This window comes from Barbus barbus, assembly GCF_936440315.1.
Source record: "Barbus barbus genome assembly, chromosome: 12".
NCBI lineage: Eukaryota > Metazoa > Chordata > Actinopteri > Cypriniformes > Cyprinidae > Barbus > Barbus barbus.
In genome coordinates, this window is record NC_136740.1 from 31,503,308 (window position 1) to 31,525,966 (window position 22,659).

General features: G+C 41.9%; 2 protein-coding genes across 2 annotated transcripts in view; both read left to right on the forward strand.

Moving 5' to 3' along the window:
• The window catches only part of ifnlr1 (interferon lambda receptor 1), a 676,379-nt gene that overhangs the window by 401,476 nt on the left and 252,244 nt on the right, over positions 1-22,659 (forward strand). The window lies entirely within an intron of this gene.
• LOC306877529 (pleckstrin homology domain-containing family G member 4B-like) overlaps positions 1-22,659 on the forward strand; it is a 64,952-nt gene that overhangs the window by 30,556 nt on the left and 11,737 nt on the right. Inside the window, exons 11-20 of the mRNA XM_079429336.1 lie at positions 2,005-2,143; positions 2,854-2,976; positions 3,863-4,018; positions 5,190-5,451; positions 12,458-12,911; positions 14,429-14,678; positions 15,843-15,932; positions 16,012-16,236; positions 17,423-17,593; positions 17,672-17,849. Of these exons, the coding sequence (XP_079285462.1) occupies positions 2,005-2,143; positions 2,854-2,976; positions 3,863-4,018; positions 5,190-5,451; positions 12,458-12,911; positions 14,429-14,678; positions 15,843-15,932; positions 16,012-16,236; positions 17,423-17,593; positions 17,672-17,849 (2,048 nt within the window). The remainder of the gene's footprint in view (positions 1-2,004; positions 2,144-2,853; positions 2,977-3,862; positions 4,019-5,189; positions 5,452-12,457; positions 12,912-14,428; positions 14,679-15,842; positions 15,933-16,011; positions 16,237-17,422; positions 17,594-17,671; positions 17,850-22,659) is intronic.

Below are 22,659 nucleotides of genomic sequence, written 5' to 3' on the forward strand. Positions count from 1 at the left end.
CTTTTCTTAAAGCCACTTCACTAATTTGTGAAGCTCTTTTGCTGCACATCAGAAATACACTCACCTAAAGGATTATTAGGAACACCATACTAATACTGTGTTTGACCCCCTTTCGCCTTCAGAACTGCCTTAATTCTACGTGGCATTGATTCAACAAGGTGCTGAAAGCATTCTTTAGAAATGTTGGCCCATATTGATAGGATAGCATCTTGCAGTTGATGGAGATTTGTGGGATGCACATCCAGGGCACGAAGCTCCCGTTCCACCACATCCCAAAGATGCTCTATTGGGTTGAGATCTGGTGACTGTGGGGGCCATTTTAGTACAGTAAACTCATTGTCATGTTCAAGAAACCAATTTGAAATGATTCGAGCTTTGTGACATGGTGCATTATCCTGCTGGAAGTAGCCATCAGAGGATGGGTACATGGTGGTCATAAAGGGATGGACATGGTCAGAAACAATGCTCAGGTAGGCCTAAAGTGTGCCAAGAAAACATCCCCCACACCATTACACCACCACCACCAGCCTGCACAGTGGTAACAAGGCATGATGGATCCATGTTCTCAGTCTGTTTACGCCAAATTCTGACTCTACCATCTGAATGTCTCAACAGAAATCGAGACTCATCAGACCAGGCAACATTTTTCCAGTCTTCAACCGTCCAATTTTGGTGAGCTCGTGCAAATTGTAGCCTCTTTTTCCTATTTGTAGTGGAGATGAGTGGTACCCGGTGGGGTCTTCTGCTGTTGTATCCCATCCGCCTCAAGGTTGTGCGTGTTGTGGCTTCACAAATGCTTTGCTGCATACCTCGGTTGTAACGAGTGGTTATTTCAGTCAAAGTTGCTCTTCTATCAGCTTGAATCAGTCAGCCCATTCTCCTCTGACCTCTAGCATCAACAAGGCATTTTCGCCCACAGGACTGCCGCATACTGGATGTTTTTCCCTTTTCACACCATTCTTTGTAAACCCTAGAAATGGTTGTGCCTGAAAATCCCAGTAACTGAGCAGATTGTGAAATACTCAGACCGGCCCGTCTGGCACCAACAACTATGCCACGCTCAAAATTGCTTAAATCACCTTTCTTTCCCATTCTGACATTCAGTTTGGAGTTCAGGAGATTGTCTTGACCAGGACCACACCCCTAAATGCATTGAAGCAACTGCCATGTGATTGGTTGATTAGATAATTGCATTAATGAGAAATTGAACAGGTGTTCCTAATAATCCTTTAGGTGAGTGTATATTCTTTGGTTTTTCTCATTGTGATGGATGATTAAGGGAATTTGGGCTTTATTTTCCCTCCTATTTATATTTCTGTGAAACAGGAAGCCATGGCTGGATAATTTCCTGTTCATAATCACCCTGGAGTGCTCAAAATTGTGAATATGAATGGGAATATACTTCAGAGATATTTTACTCATAAGAATTTCTAGGGGTGCCAATAATTGTGTCCAACGTGTATTTGAGAAAAACACTTATATTATATGATATTTCCCCCATTTTAAATTCTTATTATCCAATGAAAGGTTAGATTTTTGTGATTTTTTAAAATAAAAGATCAAAAGGATTAACAATACAGATTCATTTCCACAGCCTTCTTTGATCATATTAACCAAGGGTGCTGATGACTGTAAGCAAAATTATCTGAAATGTTATTGAAGTTCATTTTTATTACCTCATTGGTACATTGTTTTTGTACATAATAAAGTCTTATTGCCTCTCAAGAAATGTATAATTTAGATTTTTTTTATTAGAATTTTTTAATGGAATTATTCAATTATTATTAATTTTATTTTGTAGATTTTTAAAGGGATGTACATTAATTTCAATAGGAATAGTATAGTACATGAATGTAGAAGAAAAAGTGACGCTCCTTCATGCAACCTTGAGAAAGTTTTAATTTTTGCTGCATGAATAAAATAAGAGGTCACATAATAATGTTTAAAAGCACTGATGCAGTTTAGTTGTGTAGTGTTTGACCGGAGCTGTTGTGTCGTATGCAGGGACGCTGTGGATCTGGTCAGTGCGCTGTATAACCAGGTGGATGAAGAGGTTCATAAACTGGTCATTCTGTCTAATAAATCCCTGCAGCAGCTGGAGAAGCTCCTAGAGCTGCGTGTCTTACAGGAGAGACACCAGGAGGTGAGAGACGCCATCTTTCCCAATCACTTTCTCTATAGGCATTTTAAAGATCTTAATGTGGACAATAAGGCATTTTGATTATGCAGTCAAATCACTCAGGGGTTTGTGCTTTTAGATCTCAGTTTTTGAGCAGAAAACACATCCCATGTTAACTATTAATAGGGTAGCATGCATTGCTGGGTAGATTACTTACAAATTGTAATCCATTAAATTACATGGCAAAAATTGTGGTTTGTAACATAATTCATTACATTACACATTTTAGGTAATATAATCAGATTACTTTTAGATTACTTTTGACCTGTCGCATTTTTCACATTGATTTAAATAGGATAATCTTGTTCCATATTGATATAAAAATACAAAGAGTAAGAAAATAAATTCCATTTATTGTTATCAACAACATGAAGTGCATTAAACATTATGTCAAGGTTTCCCAAACTGGGTTTGTGAAGGAACTACAGGGTGAAAAGCTAATGATAAATTAAATCATAAAAATGTTAAATTAAAACTAATAATATTAAAATGAATCAAAATAAAACACTTACTGAAAAAATGAAATATTTGATTTGTTTACCTGCATGTCATGTGACCATAACCAATTACAGAGAACCATGAACATGCAAATGTTTATATGCATGATTTTTTTTTCTTCTAAATAATACTTGATTATTGGAGAGGCTGTGTGCTGATAACGTGTCTGTCCTCAGGTTAAGAGGTGGTTTTATGTGGAGAGTGAGAAGCATTTGGCTCCTCTGGACTCCTACAGTCTCTCTCTGAGCTCCATTCAGGACATGAGACAGAGTCTGGCCCAGTTCATGGAGGAGTCCAGCGTAAGTGCTTTGAGAAATCACACAGAGATCAAACAGAACTGTCGTGTTACTCTCCCAGGATGCACTTGGTGAAATGATATTAGTTCAAGAACAGCTTTCAGTCTCAGCAACAGCAAAGCTGAACCATTTTTGCTAAAGTGACATAAGACACAAATATTGATAATTACAGTTTACATGGAAAATATAAACACACTGGAGGACAGCAAAATAAATATACTAAACATGAAATGTTTATATATTATATATAATATTATGTATAATAGATAAACATAACACATATTTTATTTTATTTTATATATCTTCATTGATTATTATTAAATAAATATTATTTTTTTTGCAGTACTGCATTGTTATATACAGTATTACTAATATATCTTCATGTATTATTATTGTTGTTATTATGTTTTTTTATTAAATACATTTTTTTTATTTTATAGTATTATTGTAAATGTATTATATTTCTTCATTGATTACTATTATTATTATTAGATAAAAAAAAATATTTTACAGAATAGCATTATTACATATGTAATATATTTCTTAATTTATTATTATTAGTAGTAGTAGTAATTATTATTGTTTTATGTTTTTTATTATCATTAAACTGAAACCACAAAAAAAACAAAATCCACATTTCCCACTTTCGTTTATTTTATTTTTACTTTTTAAAACTATTTTTCAGTTTTATTTATTTACTTAATTTCTTATGTGTTGTTATGTAACTGTTACGTTTTTTTATATAAAAAATCTAGAAAAGTTTCATAAAACCAAATGAAAAAATAAATGGAGTCTGTAGGGAATCATATTAAAGAGTGTGAAGTCTCTTTGGATGAGTGGTCATCTGAAAGACTAACTCGATCTCTTGGTGTTGATGTTGCTCCTGTAGGAACAGCAGAAGAAAGCAGCAGATTTACTGAGCGAGTCTAAAGCAGGTCCAGCTCTTCTGGAGGTCAAAGAGCACATCAGCTCCGTCCTGCAGCGCAGCGAAACCCGCAAACACGAGCTGGACGTCCTACTCAACCTCTACGAGTTCTACGAATCGGTAACGAGGGTTTTGATTGCTTTATGTCTAGTTAGCTGCTTCATATCAACTATTGACATCATAATTAGTGGTTGACTGATATAGGAGTAATATCGAATTGAAAGATAACACAAGCACACCGATTCATATGTATATTTGTTTTACATAATATTTATTAAATAATTTTGTATCTTTTTTATACTCTCTTTTTTATCTTAATTAAAAAAAGTAATCATTTGAACTTGATTAAAAAAAAATTATTCCAAATTTAATTTTATAACTCAATGCATGCTTTGCAAGATTCCTCTTTCTGTCAAACATATTTTATTTGACTCTTGTAATGCATGTAGAAAACTCTTTTATGAAGTGAACTCACTTAAAGAGTTATTTAGTACAATTTTGCCAGAAAAAGTTTTAGAATTTGTATCATATGTTAATAAACTCTTGTGTAATATAACTTGTGTGTGTTTGTTTGCTGGTTTTTATTGTATTTGTTATACTTGTATATTTTTTTATTGTTTTTGCCATGAAAATAGCCTAAGATGCTGACATGGCATTAAATAAATATATACTACTACTACCATTTAAAATAAACATTAACTGAAATAAAATAATAATTATTTAATTTTAAATTAAAATGATAACAGAAAATGTAATTTGAATTCTTACACTATAATAGTATATCAATGATATTAAAATAACACTAATTTATGCTTGGGAACTATAAACTAAAACTGGAATAAGAATACATTAAACCTAAATAGTATTAAACAAAAATAAAAATTAACAAAAGCAGAAAATGACAATCGCTTAAAATTAAACTAAATAAAAAAGAAAACTGAAAATGTAAAAATAAATCCTAATTAGTAATTTTAATCGCCTGGGGTCGGCAAAAACTGCATATTTTCTAGATGACAGTGAAAAGAACTTAAAATGCTCCGCGTTTTTGATTGGATACATAAAAGTAATAGATTACTTGAATCTGTAAAAGGGTCTACTTTTATTTGTGTATGCTCACCATATCAACAAAACTTTGTGCTTTTGTAAAATAAAGAAAATAAACAGGCTTTCAGTCGTCTCAGTCTCCGTAAATATCCCTCTGAAACGCGTCAGAAAGACAGAAAAACATATCAGCCGATGCAAAAATGAAAACAGCCTCCTCTGATAATGTGTTGAACTGTGTGTCCCGCAGGCGAAGCAGTGGATGCTGCACTGTCAGGAGTATTTCTGTCAGCTGAGGCTGGACGGAGACGCGCTCGGGCTGACGCCCGCTGTGCTGCAGGTCCTGCAGGACTATCACAGCGAGGCCACAAAGTTTTCTCTGGAGAACTTCAGCGCGCTCAACCAGACGGTGCTGGAGCTGAACTGTGAGCGGGAGCTGCAGCGCTGGAGCAGTGTCTGGCAGCAGTGCCAACAAACCAAACAACAGCTGGAGGACACGCTGACCGCTTCCGGTAAATCACACAAATATTACTTATAGCACACTCAACATAAATAATAACATTTAAAAGAAAAGAAAACAATAATGAACATAAGTTCCCTATCTGTCGGTCACTACGAGTTATGTCGTGACGACATAGGGGATTTACTTGGAAGCCCCAATCATCTCTGACTTAAGAGAAAACGCCAATGAAATTGGCTAGTGGATTTTGCATACCTGAGCCACTCCCCGTGCATACGGGTATAAAAGGGCGACAGGTGCATCCACTCATCCGATTTTTGCTTCGGAGCCGAGTGGATGAACGTGTTGATCTCCACAAAGCCATTCATCATCTGTCTGGAAGCTGTTCTGGTTGGCGTTACGGTGCGAACAGCGGTGTCCTGTCTGCAGCGATTCCCCTGGGCACTTCAACTGAAAGAGCAAATTTCCTAAAAGAGCAAATCATGGTCGGTTCACGTCTTTTTAAAGACGCTGTTCCGGCCGTGTCCTCTTGGTTGCGGTCGTTTCCTGTCCTCCGTAAACAGCCACGATCGTTGTCTTCAGTGTCTGGGGCTCCAGCACGCTGAAGCTGCGTTCGTGGATGGTTTATGCGTTCATTGAGCGTGTAACCATAGCAGCGCTGCGATCGCGCCTCTCTCTCCTCACGGGGATGGGAGGGGCCCCCTCTGTCACTACCCGCGCTGGCTTCTCTGCCACGAGCAGAGAACCATCGGCTAGTGCTCTGGGCGATCTGAGGGTTACAGTGAGAGCCTTCCGCCGGGCCAGTCCCCACGGACCTTTCACTCCTCCTGCAGCAGCTGTTCTGTGCGGCTCCTCACAGGATTCTGCTGTGCCGTCTCACGGCGTGCCCAGCAGTTTCATTCGGCGCGCCGATAGAGGATTAGATGTCGATCGCGGCATCGGGGGATGGGCAATCGTCCTCTGAGGATGAAGGTTCGGCGCAGCTGCGGGGTTCGCGGCCGCCGCCGAATCGGACCCAGAGTTGACGGCCGTGCTTTCCCGGGCCGCCGCGAGATCGGGCTGGAGGCGTGCACACCTCTCAGTCCTGAGCCCTCGCGGTGAGATGATTGGCTCCTCGGCAGAGGCTGTGGCTCGCGACCACGCCCTGCCCTGGTTCCTTTCTTCCCGGAAGTGCACGAGGAGCTGATGAAGTCGTGGACGGCCCCTTTTTACGGCCAGAAGCGGCGCGTCTGCCTCCTCCATCCTCGCTACCCTCGATGGCGGGGCGGCTAAGGGTGACGCTGACATTCCCCAGGTGGAGAGAGCGGTCGCGGTGCACTTGTGCCCGCGAAACGCCGCCACTTAGGGGAGTCGTTCGCGCCTCCCGTCCAAAGCCTATAGGCTGATGGCCGTTCTCGGCCAAAGCTTATAGTGCTGCGGGCCAGGCCGCCCCTGCCCTGCATGCCACGGCTATCCTGCGAGTACACAGGCCAAGGCATTAAATGCACGAGGGTAGTACCAACCCGAGGTTGACGCAGGAGCTGCGCTCAGCGACTGGCCTTGCCCTACGGGCAACGGAAGTCACAGCGCAGTGCCTCGGGAAGGCGATGTGCACACACTTGTGGTCCAAGAGTGCCGTCTGGGGCTCAGCCTGTGGAGAGGGGCGAAGTCGACAAAGTACACTTTCTCGACGCTCTTGTCTCCCAGGCTGGACTGTTCGGCGACACTGTCGAGGACTGTGCCCAGCAGTTCTCGGCAGTACTGCAGCAGACCGAGGCCGTCCAGCACATCTTGCCCCGGCGTGATGCACCGCTCCGCCACAGGGCAAGCCCCAGTCTGCTGGTCACCGTGGGCGCCCTCCTGTGTCCCTTTGAGCTGCTCCGCCTTGTGCTGGGGCGTCGAGCCTCTTGCAGGAGCGTGGCGCCCCCACCCCCCCCCCACCCCTCCCCCCCCCGTGTTCCAACTGGCCCCGATATCGTCCAAGGAGGCGATAAAACGGCCCTGACACGGGCAACCCGGAGGTGTGGGAAGCTGCTCTATCTCAGGAGATGGCGGGATCAGCGCCGCTCCTTCCCCCGAAGGAGGGTTGGGGGGAGAATCATTCATTCTGTTCCGCCGCTGGCTCAAGAAAGCCAGCGGTACCCACTTTGTCAAAAGAAGAGCAATTTCCTTTCTCCCCGGGTTATCAGGTTCGCGGGTTGACAGTGCGCGACGCACTGCCTCCACACTCTCGCCCGCGACCCATCTTGCCAGCGGCCAAGAGAGTGCGGTTCGGGGACGCAGTGCCTCCCCACGCACCTCTAGCCAGTCCCCTTTGGGACCTAGGGAGTTCGGTAAGGATGCTTCAGAACGCGCTGCCTTCTGTACTATCCAGCCCTACTCCTCTGCGCTGCACCACCGCAGGTACGTCGATTGTGCCGTTGGAGCCCCTTGCACGGCGTCTGGAAGCGTGGCTTGCGCTGCCCAGCCCGTCTCGGTGGCTCACGCGCACAATTCGACTCGGCTATGCGATTCAGTTCGCCAGGCGACCTCCCAAGTTCAGCTGCGTTCTCGAGACCTCAGTGGTAGCTCGGAACGTTCCTGTCTTGCGCGAGGAGATTGCTGTCCTCCTGGCAAAGGATGCAATCGAGCCGGTCCCTCCAGCCGAGATGAGGCAGGGGTTTTACAGCCCTTACTTCATCGTACCCAAGAAAGGCGGTGGTCTTCGACCAATTCTGGGGTGCAATCCCCAGGATTGGTTTGCAGCGATTGACCTGAAGGATGCTTACTTCATGTTTCGATCCTTCCGCGACACAGACCGTTCCTACGGTTTGCGTCCGAAGGTCGGGCATGGCAGTACAAGGTCCTCCCCTTCGGGCTCTCCCTGTCTCCCCGTGTCTTCACGAAGGGCGTTGAAGGCGCCCTTGCCCCGCTACGGGAAGTGGGCGTCAGGGTCCTCAACTACCTCGACGACTGGCTCATTCTGGCCCAGTCCCGAGAGCAGTTGTGCGATCACAGGGAGCTGGTGTTACGGCACCTCAGCCAGTTGGGGCTTCGGGTCAACTGGGAAAGGAGCAAGCTCTCCCCTGTGCAGAGAATCTCTTTTCTCGGTGTGGAGTTAGACTCGGTGAGTAGGACGGCGCGCCTCATGGACGAGCGCGCCCAATCAGTGCTGAACTGCCTGAGTTCCTTCAGAGGCAGGACTGTGGTGCCACTGAAACAGTTTCAGAGGCTCCTGGGGCATATGGCATCCGCAGCTGCGGTCACGCCGCTCGGATTGCTTCATATGAGACCACTTCAGCACTGGTTGCACTCCCGAGTCCTGAGGTGGGCATGGCGCCGCGGTTCACTTCGGGTGAGTATCACGCGCGAGTGTTGCCGCTCCTTCAGCCCCTGGACGGACCGTGCTTTTCTACGGGCCGGGGTGCCCTTAGAACAAGTGTCCTGGCATGTTGTTGTCACAACAGATGCCTCCAGTACGGGCTAGGGCGCTACATGCAACGGGCAGGCAGCCTCGGGGCTCTGGACAGGGCCTCGACTGCTTTGGCATATCAATTGCCTGGAGCTGTTGGCAGTGCATCTGGCCTTGCGGCAGTTTCGGCCACTGCTGCTAGGCAAGCATGTGTTGGTCCGCATGGACAACACTGCGGCTGTGTCGTACATCAACCGGCCGGGAGGTGTACGATCACGCCGCATGTCACAGCTCGCCCGCCATCTCCTCCTCTGGAGTCACACGCAGCTCAGGTCGCGGCGCGCTGTCCACATTCCGGGGGAGCTCAATCGTGCGGCCGATGCGCTCTCACGACAGCTCACTTTCTCGGAGAGTGGCGACTCCATCCCGAGACGATCCGGCTGATCTGGAGTCGATTCGGGGAAGCTCAGGTAGACCTGTTTGCTTCCCGCGAGTCCTCCCACTGCCAGCTATATTCTCCCTGACCGAGGGGCCCCGCGGCACGGACGCACTGGCACACAGCTGGCCTCGGGCTTTACGCAAGTATGCATTTCCCCCAGTGAGCCTGCTCGCACAGACACTGTGCAAGGTCAGGGAGGACGAGGAGCAGGTCCTGTTGGTCGCGCCGTATTGGCCCACCCGGACCTGGTTTCCGGAACTCATTCTCCTCGCGACAGCCCCTCCCTGGCGTATCCCTCTGAGGAAGGAACTCCTTTCTCAGGGGCTCGGCACCATATGGCACCCGTGTCCAGATCTGTGGAACCTCCATGTGTGGCTCCTGGACGGGACGCGGCAGACTTAAGTGGTCTACCACAGGCCGTGGTAGACACCATCACTCAGGCAAGAGCTCCTTCAACAAGGCAAGCCTATGCTCTGAAGTGGAGTCTGTTCGCGAACTGGTGTTCTTCTCGCCGGGAAGACCCCCGAAGATGCACGATTGGAGTAGTGCTTTCTTTCCTGCAAGAAAGGTTGGAGCGTAGGCGGTCACCCTCCACCTTGAAGGTGTATGTTGCTGCTATAGCGGCCCATCACGACGCAGTGGACGGCCGATCCGTGGGAAAGCATGATCTCATCGTGAGGTTCCTGAGGGGTGCCAGGAGGTTGAATCCGCCTAGGTCACCCCTGATGCCCTCCTGGGACCTCTCTATCGTCCTGGCGGGACTTCAGAGGGGTCCCTTTGAGCCGCTGGACTCAGTCGAGCTGAAATTCCTGTCGGCTAAGACAGCGCTCCTGACCGCGCTCACTTCCATCAAGAGGGTCGGGGACCTCCAAGCATTTTCGGTGAGCGAAGAGTGCCTTGTGTCCGGGCCGGACTACTCTCACGTTGTCCTGAGACCCCGGCCTGGATACGTGCCCAAGGTTCCCACCACGCCCTTCCATGATCAGGTGGTGAACCTGCAAGCACTGCCTTCGGAGGAGGCAGATCCAGCCTTGGCGTTGCTGTGTCCCGTAAGAGCATTGCGCATATACGTGGACCGCACCCGGAGCTTCAGAAGCTCTGAGCAGCTCTTGTCTGCCACGGAGGTCAGCAGAAAGGGAAGGCTGTCTCCAAGCAGAGGTTGGCCCACTGGATAGTGGATGCCATCGCCTTGGCGTACCAATCCCAAGGCGAGCCGTGCCCCCTTGGGGTGAGGGCTCACTCCACACGGAGTGTTGCCTCCTCCTATGCGTTGGCGCACGGCGCCTCTTTGGCAGACAGCTGTAGAGCTGCGGGCTGGGCGACACCGAACACCTCGTGAGATTTTACAGTCTCCGCGTGGAGCCAGTCTCTTCCCGTGTGTTGGGTAACAGGTAAGTGGCGGGAAGAGTTGGCCGGTGTCACGCTTGCTGCGCCATTCCCCCTCACCCGGGGATACGAGCGCCTGTTTTCCTCCTCCAGTTCAGTTCCCCGGACGGCGAACCCTGGTGGAGACCTCCAGCACCCCCGGCAGTCAGACTGGGCGGAGCAGTCTGACGCCAGGCCCAGTACTGGTGCTAGCTCGCCCGGGTCTCCGGTCAGCCCCTGTACTCGGCTAGGTGTCCGTATGGCCTGATTCCCTTCGGGTAATCCCACACGTGTATTCATCCACGGTACGGTTTCCCTCACGGTAAACCCGTGTCTTCCCTTTGGCAGAGCTCTGTCAGGCCCTGCTGGCAGCCCTCCTCCCTACTCCTAGGTAGGATCTGCCCCAGGGTCCAGTCGTATGTAGTACTGCCCCAGGCCTGGGTCAGTCCATATCAGTGTCTCCACATGTTACCTCCCTTCGGGCAGGATGTGGCCTCCGTAGCGCCCTTCTCCGGAAGGCTCGCTTCCCCGTCATTACCGCCAAGCTGTAACAACAAATAGGAAAGACTTGAAGCAGTCTTTCATAGAAGGTCGAAATCCCTTCCGATTTCTTGGGGAAAGGAACAGCGGCTTGGCTATCTCCAGCAGCAATGTACTCAGTGGTCCCTGCGGGCACCAAGGTTAGCGAATTTGCGCTGGGGCGATGTGAAGGTCGCGACCTTCGCATGGCATTTGTCTGTCACGCACTAGCTTGTCAACATTTGCATGCACAAGGTCGTGACGGGGTTCAGGTTGTGGCGCTTTCCATATGACCCCTATGTCGTCACGACATAACTCGTAGTGACCGACAGATAGGGAACGTCTCGGTTACGTACGTAACCCTCGTTCCCTGATGGAGGGAACGGAGACGTTATGTCCCCATGCCACAATCTTGAACCATCGCTGGTTGCCAGGGACACGTTCTCGGCTCCTCAGCGGGTAAAACCGGATGAGTGGATGCACCTGTCGCCCTTTTATACCCGTATGCACGGGGAGTGGCTCAGGTATGCAAAATCCACTAGCCAATTTCATTGGCGTTTTCTCTTAAGTCAGAGATGATTGGGGCTTCCAAGTAAATCCCCTATGTCGTCACGACATAACGTCTCCGTTCCCTCCATCAGGGAACGAGGGTTACGTACGTAACCGAGACGTTTTGTTGTTATTGCTATTAATATTAAATATCCCATTTTTATTTTACAATATATATATTAGTAATGTATTTCATATATATTATTATTATCATTAAATACTACATATTAGTATATTCATTGATGATGATGATTATTATATTAGTAGTATTAAATCTCATTTTACAGTATATTAGTCATGATTCTTAATTTATGATTATTATTACAGTATAATAGTGTTATATAGTAGTAATATTATTTTTATTTTACAGTATAGTTCTATTATTAGAGCTAATATATATTCATTGATTATTATTAAATAAATATTCAATTTTTTACAGTATTGCATTATTATATATTACTAATATATCTTCATGAATTATTGTTGTTATTATATTTATTATTAAATACACATTTTTATTTTATTGTATAGTATTATTACATATGTACTATAGCTCTTAATTTATTATTATTATTATTATTTATTAAATTCATTTTTTTTTATTTATATTTCTTCATTGATTATTATTGTTATTATTACTATAATTTTTTATTTTTATTTTTAATTGCTGTTTTATTAATGATTTTATAATTGTGCTATATTTCTTGCCTTTTCCTCTGTGTCTGTATTTTTTTCTGCAGTGGAAGCTTTAGTCATCAAGACAAATTTCTTGCATGTGTAGAAATGCTTGGTAATGACTCTGATTGTTTCTGACAGAGACTGTATCGAATCCTGCGGAGACTCAGAACGGACCGGACCCCTCTGAGGCTCCTGCTCTGAGCTCTTCTTCACCGCCGTGTTTTGAGGATGAAGATGAGAAGCGACACTCAGCAGGTCCGTTCTCCAGAAGCCAGTTCCCGTTTCCCCCGTCTGCGTTTGAGGACACCGACAGCGACTGCACCGTCGACTCGTCCGCTTCGTGTCACTCGGAGCCGCTGCATTCACCGGCGATGCGCCTCCGCAAGCAGCCGCTCAAGAAGATCATGAAGAAGACGCTGAGCTCAGAGCTGCCGGCGCGGGACAGAGCTCCTCACAGCTACAGCGGCGTCTGCATCCGAGGCCTGGAGGTCTGCAATAGCGCCCAGAGCCCGGCGCTGGGTCGCAGCCGCAGCATGTCGTCCCCGTCTCCTCATTGCAGACTCAGCCACGCAGACGCCAAGAGACACAGCGGGTGAGTGAACATCCTGCTTTCAGACCCAAATACTTTTATTATTATTAGTGGTGTAACGCTACACATATTTGTACAGAAAATTTCTTCAGTATTGGGGACAGTTACTTTTAAAAGTTATGCATTACAATATTGCGTTACTCCCTAAAAAAGTAACTAATTACGGTACTTAGTTACTTTTTATGGAAAGTAATGCGTTTGAGTTACTGTTTAAATCTGGGCAGGGCTTGCTTGTTTGTTTTTAATATAAAAAAGTTCTTCTTTTGCAAATATAAAAGCCCTTTCACAACAAGTGAAATGAATACGCCTCAGGCTGAAGGAAATGTAAATTAATGTATGTACAGTAGAGGGCGCAGCTCAAACTAACTGCATGAAGAATATGACGCAGGAGAAGAAAGTTCAACATTATTCAGCAATAGCTAAAATGAAACACAGATGAGTCTGTATGGTTGAATTGGACAAAGACTTTGGTTAATAACATGGGATTGAATACAGAAATGATATTTGTCTTATTTAACATATTTAATTATTACAGGTTTGTATTTGACTGGCAAGTCATCAGTGTCCACAGCTCGTTATTTTATGCCTTGAGAAGAAATATTAGACTATATACTTCATTATATTTGACTTTACCTGTTAGTAATGTCTTAATTAATGCATGTTTAAATAAATCTTTTATGAAACAAGTTATGACAGCCACTGTGTAAATAATTATTTCAACAACAAATAGAAATCGTTTAATTTAGAATTTAATTTAAAAACTGCATTATGTGCAATTTACATGTTTGCATACAATTTGAGTGTTGATTATTATAGTTAAAAATAAATAGTAATTGAATTTTGGGCTCTGTTGTTAATTGTAACCTTATAATAATGTAAAAGGGCTCCTTTTAGTTTAGAGCTGAGGTGGATTTTTTTCCCTGAGAAAACTTGGATTGTAATTTAATTTATTGAACAAAAGAGCAATTTCTTCAGTAAACCAGTGTTTAAATAAATAAAATGTTTTGTTTTTTTTCCTCCTGTTGTCCTGAAATCATACCGAACCGTGACGCTAAAACCGAGGTATGTACCAAACCGTCATGTTTGTGTACCGTTACACCCCTAGTAATTACAAAAATAAACTAATTTAAATTAGAATTATTTTAGTAGTATTTTTAGTCGACTATAAATCCACATTTTAAAGCCGATTTAACAAAATAAAAGTCTCATTAGCAAACTCGGCGAGAAACGTACACTCTTCAAAATAAAGGTGCTTCAGGATGCCATAGAAGAACCTTTTTGTCTAAATGGTTCCATAAAGAACCTTTAACATCTGAAGAACCTTTCTGTTTCACAAAAGCTTCTTTGTGGCTAAAGAAGGTTCTTCAGATTATAAAAAGGTAAGAAAGAGATGGTTCTTTAAAGAATCTATGACTGAATGTTCTTTGTGGAACTAAAATGTGATCACTGTAAAGAACCTTTTAAGCACCTTTATTTTTAAGAGTGCATGACTGAACTGCTTTATTGACGCTGCGTTTCAGTAAAATCCAGCACATCATGGATGAGATGATCTCCACCGAGAGAGAGTATGTCAGATCGCTCCGCTACATCATCCAGCACTACTTCCCTGAGATGGAGCGACTGGACCTTCCTCAGGACCTCCGAGGGAAGCGCAGCATCATTTTCGGGAATCTGGAGAAACTGTGCGACTTTCACAGCCAGTATTTCCTGACGGATCTGGAGAGCTGCGCTCATTCACCGCTGTCCATCAGCAGCTGCTTCCTCAAACACGTGAGTCCATGTGATGTTTCATGAAGTCTGTTCTGCTCACCAAAGCCGCACTTATTTGATCAAAAATACTGAAAAAATTTGAAATATTATTACAATTTAAAATAGCTGTCTTCATTGTGAATATCTGTAAAAATGTAATTTATTTCTGTGATGTGCAGCTGTATTTTCAGCATCATTACTCCAGTCTTCAGAGTCACATGATCTTCAGAAATCATTCTAATATACTGATTTACTCAAGAAACATTTCTGATTATTATCAATGTTGAAATATTTTTGTGGAAATGGTGGATTCTTTGATGAATAGAAAGTTTGACCAAAGAACGAAAAGCAATTATTTAAGATGGAAATCTTTTATAAAATAATACTGTAAATGTCTTAATTAATAATTAAATAAAATAAATAAATATTTAAATGTTATTATATTACACTATTTACTATTATTATACTATTTATAAAGTAGATTTATTCATTTGTGTGAATACAATTCAAATAAATAATTGTATTTTTTTTTTTTATTTGAATAAATATAATTTAATGTAAATAAAAAGTCGTTATTGAATAATTTAATTAAATTAAATATTTAAAAATAAAGTATTATTTATTTGAATAATTAAGTCAAATCAAACGCTCATCATAATAACAATTATTTGAATTTAATGTAAATAAAATGAATGAATAATTAAAATGAATGATTTAATTATTTAATTATGTAAATATTATTACACCATTTAGTATTACTAATTATAAAGTACATTTATTCAGTTACTTTTGAATACATTTAATTCAAATAAATATGTTTATTTTATTTTAATGTAAATAAGTAATTATTGAATAATAAAGGTAAATATTTAAAATAGAATTAATTATTTATTTGAATAAAGAACATGTAAATAAAATAATGAATTATTAATAAAATAAAATAAATAATTTAATTAAGCAAAATAAATCATTATTATTCAAAAATAATATTTAGTTGTATGCATTTAATTCAAGTGTATTATTTTAATAATTTTTAATTTATTTAAATAAATACCAAAAAATAAAACGTCAAACTTTTAAATGATAATGTGTTCAGTGTGCAATGGCAGAAGTGGTCATGGTTGCTCTCGATAAATGCTGTTAAAGATATATTGTAAGATATAAAAGTGTGTTTTCCACGGATAGGAGGAGCAGTTCGGGATGTACGCCCTGTACAGCAAAAACAAGCCGCGCTCAGACACTCTGCTCACGAGCCACGGAAACAGTTTTTTTAAGGTAAGCGCTGGTGTTTCTCCTCCGTGACGTTCTTCGCTCGAGCTGACGCACGTTTCAGAGCGGTTCCTGTGCTCTGCAGAACAAACAGCTGGAGCTGGGCGATAAGATGGACCTGGCGTCGTACCTGCTGAAGCCCATCCAGAGGATGAGTAAATACGCTCTCCTCCTGAAGGATCTGATCAAGGAGTGCGGTCAGTCTCAGGAGCAGGAGCTCGCTGACCTCAGAACAGCGGAGGAGATGGTCAAGTTCCAGCTGCGCCACGGGAACGACCTGCTGGCCATGGACGCCATCCGCGGCTGCGATGTAAGCTTGATTTAGATCAAATATATTATTATTATTTGACCCTTCAGACCATGCGTCCATTGGAATGGACATCACATGGTTTCTGGTTTAATCCAGTAAAATTTTAGGTTTTTATAATATGAGTAATACCACAATAAATATATGACCCCTGACTTTATCTGATTGAGTTTCAGTCATCACAAAAGAAAGTTGTGGCTAACCAGCTAGACAGTCATAATTGTAAACAAATATAAAATATAAATTGAAATTGTATAATAATATAAATATTAATGTATTTGAAAACATGTTATTCAAACAAACAATTTTATTTATTTATTTGAAGGAAATAACATTTAGAGTAAATAAAATAAATTATTATTTAATAATTAAATAAAATATATTGTTTTATTAAAAAAAAATTATATAATTGTTAATATGCATACAGTTTAGTCAAATAAACAGTTGTTTACATATTAAAGTAAATAATAATTCATTATTTAATACTTAAATAAATAATACATTTATTCAAATAAATTAAATGTAATTTAATAAAAATATAAAATTTTATAAAAATAAATAATTATTGAATAGCTAAAACAAATATTTGAATAAAACATAATATTGTGTTTTTATTTATTTATTTGTATAAATAACAATGTAAGTAAAATAATAATTTTAAAATATAAATTTATTATAATTATTTTTATTTGACAAAGTTTGATTCTAATAAATAATTGTTTGTTTGTTTATTTGATTAAATCATATTTAATGTAAATAAAATAAATCATTATTTAATAATTAAATACTATAAATAATTTTATTTAAAAAATATTATTTTGAAATGTTTGTTTTTTAAATAAATGTTATTCAGATAAATAATTATTTATTTATTTTATTTAAATAAAATAAATAGCAATTTAATAAATAAAACAAATTTTACATAATTAGAAATATATTTATTTATTTATATGAATACATTTTATTAAAGTGACTAAAATAAATAGTTATTTAATAATTAAAATAAATTATTAATTTAATTAAATCTCTTTCACTGTTTATTACAGACTCCTACTGTAATACAATAATTTTTACTGTATTTCAGAAACATTAGACAGAGAATTTGAATTAGCTTATATTAGCAGTTTGATTCTGTGTTGACATGATTTGATGGAGACATATATACTGTGTTGTGTTGTGTTTTTCTCAGGTCAATCTGAAGGAGCAGGGTCAGCTTCGCTGTCAGGACGAGTTCATCGTTTGGTGCGGACGCAAAAAATACCTGCGCCACGTTTTCCTTTTCGAGGATCTCATCCTCTTCAGCAAGACCAAGAAGATTGAAGGAGGATACGACATCTACATCTACAAACAGTCCTTCAAGGTACAGAATACGAGTCTGGCGTCAGACGCAGAGTTTCTGCTGTGAGTTTTGTGAATGGAGTGTTTGCTCTCCTCTCAGACGGCTGAGATCGGGATGACGGAGAACGTGGGAGACAGCGGCCTGCGCTTCGAGATCTGGTTTCGCCGGAGGAAATCACAGGACACCTTCATCCTGCAGGCCGCTTCTGGAGATGTGAAGAACGTCTGGACCTCCGTCATCGGCAAGATCCTGTGGAGACAAGCCTTACGAAACAGAGGTCAGACAGCAGCAGCCAATAAATAAATACAAATTTGTTTATATGTGACCCTGCAGCACAAAAGCAGTCATGAGCAGCACAGGTATATTTGTAGCAATAGCCAACAATACATTGTATGGATCAAAATTATACATCTCTCTTTTATGCCAAAAATCATTAGGATATTAAGTAAAGATCATGTTCCATGAAGATATTTTGTAAATTTCTTACCGTAAATATATAAAAACTTCATTTCTGATTAGTAATATGCATTGCTAAGAACTTCATTTGAACAACTTTAAAGGTGATTTTCTCAATATTTAGATTTTTTTGCTCCCTCAGATTCCAGATTTTCAAATAGTTGTATCTCAGACAAATATTGTCCGATCATAACAAACCATACATCAATGGATTATTTATTCATTTCAGAAGATGTATAAATCTCAGTTAAAAAATAATTGACCCTTTTGTGCTCCAGGGCGTATTACAGAGAGATACTAACTTCAAAATCTAATTTTATCTGTTTGGTAAACATGGTAATTTCAGTTAAGACCACATTTAGGGCAAAAGCTATTACAGAACAGCATTTCCTAAGTGTGTTATCTTATCTTAACTACAGATAGGAAAGGGGTATTACAGAAATCTCCTAACTTAACAAAAAATCCTTAAAACTGTCTTAACTTTAGGGCAACCCCACAGCTGTCCTAACTTCAAAATTATTTGAAAGCTAACGGAAAAATCGCAAACAGTTGCACTGTCCAACAATGGTATTACATTTATTAATAATTGAAAATGAAGATGAAAATGAAAATGACTAATGCCTTAAGTTATTTTTGCAAACGGTGATTTTCAGAGTGAAGTAGCTTTTGTTTCCCTCATCAGCAGCTCGGGCAGTGTTGGTTGCTTGGTAACAGACCTGAGAGTGGATTGTCCAACTTGATGCAATTTAAGATTTCCTAACTAGAGATAAGATATGATTTTGTAAGATAGGATAAGAATCCCAAATCAAGTTAAGATTTGCTTCTGTAATACGAATATCGCCGCGGAAGTTCTGCTCGTTCATTCTCGTGAGTGTCTACATTCCTCCGCAAGCGCACGTGAGCACAGCTTTACAGAAACTCGCTGATATGATCACAGAGAGTGAGCAACAACACCCAGACTCTGTTTTAATCATTTTCGGGGACTTTAATAAAGCAAATCTCTCCTGTGAACTGCCAACATACAGACAGCACATCACATGTCCCACCAGAGACAGTAATATATTGGATCTCTGTTACACAACAATAAAGGACGCATATCACTCTGTTCCACGAGCAGCTTTAGGACTCTCTGATCACTGTTTGGTTCATCTTATTCCGACCTACAGGCAGAAACTTAAATCTGCAAAGCCTGTATTAAGATCTGCTAAAAGATGGACTAACGCAACAGAGCGGGATCTACAAGCCTGTTTCTCTGTCACTGATTGGACTGTTTTTGAAGCCGCTGCCACCGATCTGGACGAGCTCACAGAGACTGTAACATCTTATATCAGTTTCTGTGAGGATATGTGCATTCCTAACAGGACTCATCTAATCTACAACAATGACAAACCATGGTTCACTGCCAAACTCAGACAGCTCCATCTGGCCAAAGATGCTTACAGAAAAGGGTTAAAGTCTTGTACAAACAGGCCAAATACACACTGGAAAAGGAGATCAGAGCGGCAAAGAGGAATTATTCTGGCAAGCTAAGGAACAAATTCTCTTCCAGTGATCCTGCTTCAGTGTGGAAAGGTATGAAAGATATCACCAGTTACAAGTCACCATCCCCCAGCACTCTGGAGAATCAACACCTGGCAGACGACTTGAACGAGTTCTATTATAGGTTTGAAAAAACACCCCACACCCGCCCTGAACACCTCTCCACACAACCATTAACACCTCCAGCAACCCTCCTCTCCACCATACCTACAATTCAGATCAGTGAAGATGATGTGCGCCAGGTCTTCAGAAAGAACAAAAAAAAAGGAAAGCACCAGGCCCAGACGGTGTGTCACCGGCCTGCCTAAAAATCTGTGCTGATCAGCTGGCCCTCGTCTTCACACAGATCTTCAACAGATCACTGGAGCTGTGTGAAGTCCCCTCATGCCTCAAACGCTCCACCATCATCCCCGTCCCAAAGAACCCCAAAATTACTGGACTTAATGACTACAGACCTGTGGCCCTAACGTCTGTAGCCATGAAATCATTTGAAAGACTGGTTCTGGCTTATCTGAAGGACATCACTGGACCCTTACTGGACCCCCTGCAGTTTGCCTACAGAGCAAACAGGTCTGTGGATGATGCAGTCAACATGGGACTGCACTTCATCCTGCAGCATCTGGACAGACCAGGGACTTATGTGAGGATCCTGTTTGTGGACTTCAGCTCCGCTTTTAACACCGTCATCATGGAAACCCTTCAGAATAAACTGACACAGCTCTCCATCCCCATCTCCGTCTGTCAGTGGATCAACAGCTTCCTGACAGACAGACAGCAGTTAGTAAAGCTTGGTAAATTCACATCCAGCACTCGTACCATCAGCACTGGAGCTCCTCAGGGCTGCGTTCTCTCCCCACTGCTCTTCTCCCTCTACACCAATGACTGCACATCTAAAGACCCCTCTGTCAAGCTCCTGAAGTTTGCATCCAGGACGGTGACGAGTCTGCTTACAGACAGGAGGTTAAGGAGCTGGCTGTCTGGTGCAGTCTTAACAACCTGGAGCTTAACACGCTCAAAACTGTGGAGATGATCGTGGACTTCAGGCAGTAGCGGTTTTAGGCACGGGCGAACCGGGCAGCCGCCCGGGGCGTCATTTTTTCTTGACACATTGGGGCAGCACGAGCAGTTTAAAAAAAATCCTCTGCATCGCGAAGCGGTTTTTCATTATCTATCATTTCACTGTGTGTGGAATTGGCAAATTGACGCTCCCTGCAGCTGCCGGCGCCCCTGCTTGCTGAAAATGTACCATGCACAGAAGCTGTGTGTTGTGAGAAGTGGAAAAGGGGGTGGGGCGAGGGGCGCGGGCGCGGGCGCGGGCGCGGGCGACATTTCACCTCTGGATCTCTCTCAAATGGAACGGACAGGGGGGTGGACGGGGGATCCACACTAGAGCAATACTCTAATAGAATGAATGGGCTAAAGTCAGTCACACACCTCGACTTTCTTCCAAATAACGCACATTTCATTCATAATATTATAAATACAGGCCTATAGTTCCTGCAAATAAAAATAGGTAATACAAAACGATTATGCGGTCATCAAGGTTAATTGGTTTAGTCTTGACTTCTGGTCGTGAGTGACAGTTGGGGGGATGGGAAATCTGTTGATTGTCGAGTGCCAAATAAACAGGGATGGAGAAGAAAAGGTCAAAGCCATCAGGTGCCCAATTTGGAAAAAAAAGAAAAGAAGAAGAGGAGAAACGAGCAAAAGATAAAGGTATACAACTATATTCTCTCTCTCTGTATGATTACGGCATCCATGTAATGAATGAAGGGCTAATGTTAATTGGTGGTGGGTTAACTCTTTGTTAGCCTTTTTGCTATGATGCTTGCTATGCTTATACAACAATAATTTTGTTTTTAACTCAATCACGAGATCTAATTTCTAATATTGTGCTTTGCAATGAAACTGTTACAAGTTCAGTTATCATTTCCATCAGTTGGGTTAACGTTAGACCCTGTAAATAACCAACGGAATTTTCAAATCTGTAGGTAGTGTTAAAGACGAACAGTATGCTAAGTATAGTTTCCTAAGTATAGTTTTACAAGTCATAACTAAAAGTGTGTCATGCATAGAATTTGAGGCAGTAACCAAAGAGCTAATGATTCCTCCGTGAAAGTTAGATTAATATTCAAATTTTGGTTGAAAAATAGATTGCAGATTGCATACGATGACATTGATGATTTTGCATCAAGGAAGGCCAGAAAGGTCAGGTTTTAGTTTGTTTTCTGTTCTTTAGTTTGTTTTCTGTTCTGGGCCTATGCCCTCTTTAGTGTTTTTTCACATTTGTGCGATGAAGAATTTGTGCTATTTAGAATATTTATTCTATATTTTATTTGTATAATATTCTTAATATTTTTTGTTGATAATAATATTGTTGCTCTCTGCTTTTGTTACTTTTTATATATCTGATTGTATATATTTTTGGCATATTAATATAGTGTATATTTAAGTTCTGATAACTTATACTCATATTTTGTGCAGAATTGTGTTCATTGTCCTTTGGCAATGTTGAAGGTGGAAATTGTGCACCTTAAAAAGTGTGTTTGCTGTTTAAATTGCAATAGTTAATAACTTAATTCTCTTAAGTCTGGCTTTCTAATGAAGGATTTGTGCAATTGAGAGATTATCACTTATGTTGTTATAATAAAATATAACTGTTTGTGCAGAACTTTGTTTTTGTTTTTTTTGAGGGTGGGGGGTTGGTTGGGGGGGGGGGGGGGGGTGCTCGAAAGGGGTCTCGCCCAGGGTGTACTTCAATGTAGAACCGCCACTGACTTCAGGAGAAACCCCCCTGCTCTCCCCCCACTCACCATCATGAACAGCACTGTGACTGCAGTGGAGTCATTCAGATTCCTGGGCACCACCATCTCTCAGGACCTGAAGTGGGATATTCATATAGACTCCATTGTCAGGAAGGCCCAGCAGAGGTTGTACTTTCTTCTCCAGCTGAGGAAGTTCAATCTGCCACAGGACTTACTGAAACAGTTCTACTCTGCCATCATCGAATCCATCCTCTACACCTCAGTAACTGTCTGGTTCAGCTCAGCTACCAAATCTGACCTCAGAAGACTACTGAGGGTAGTCCGGAC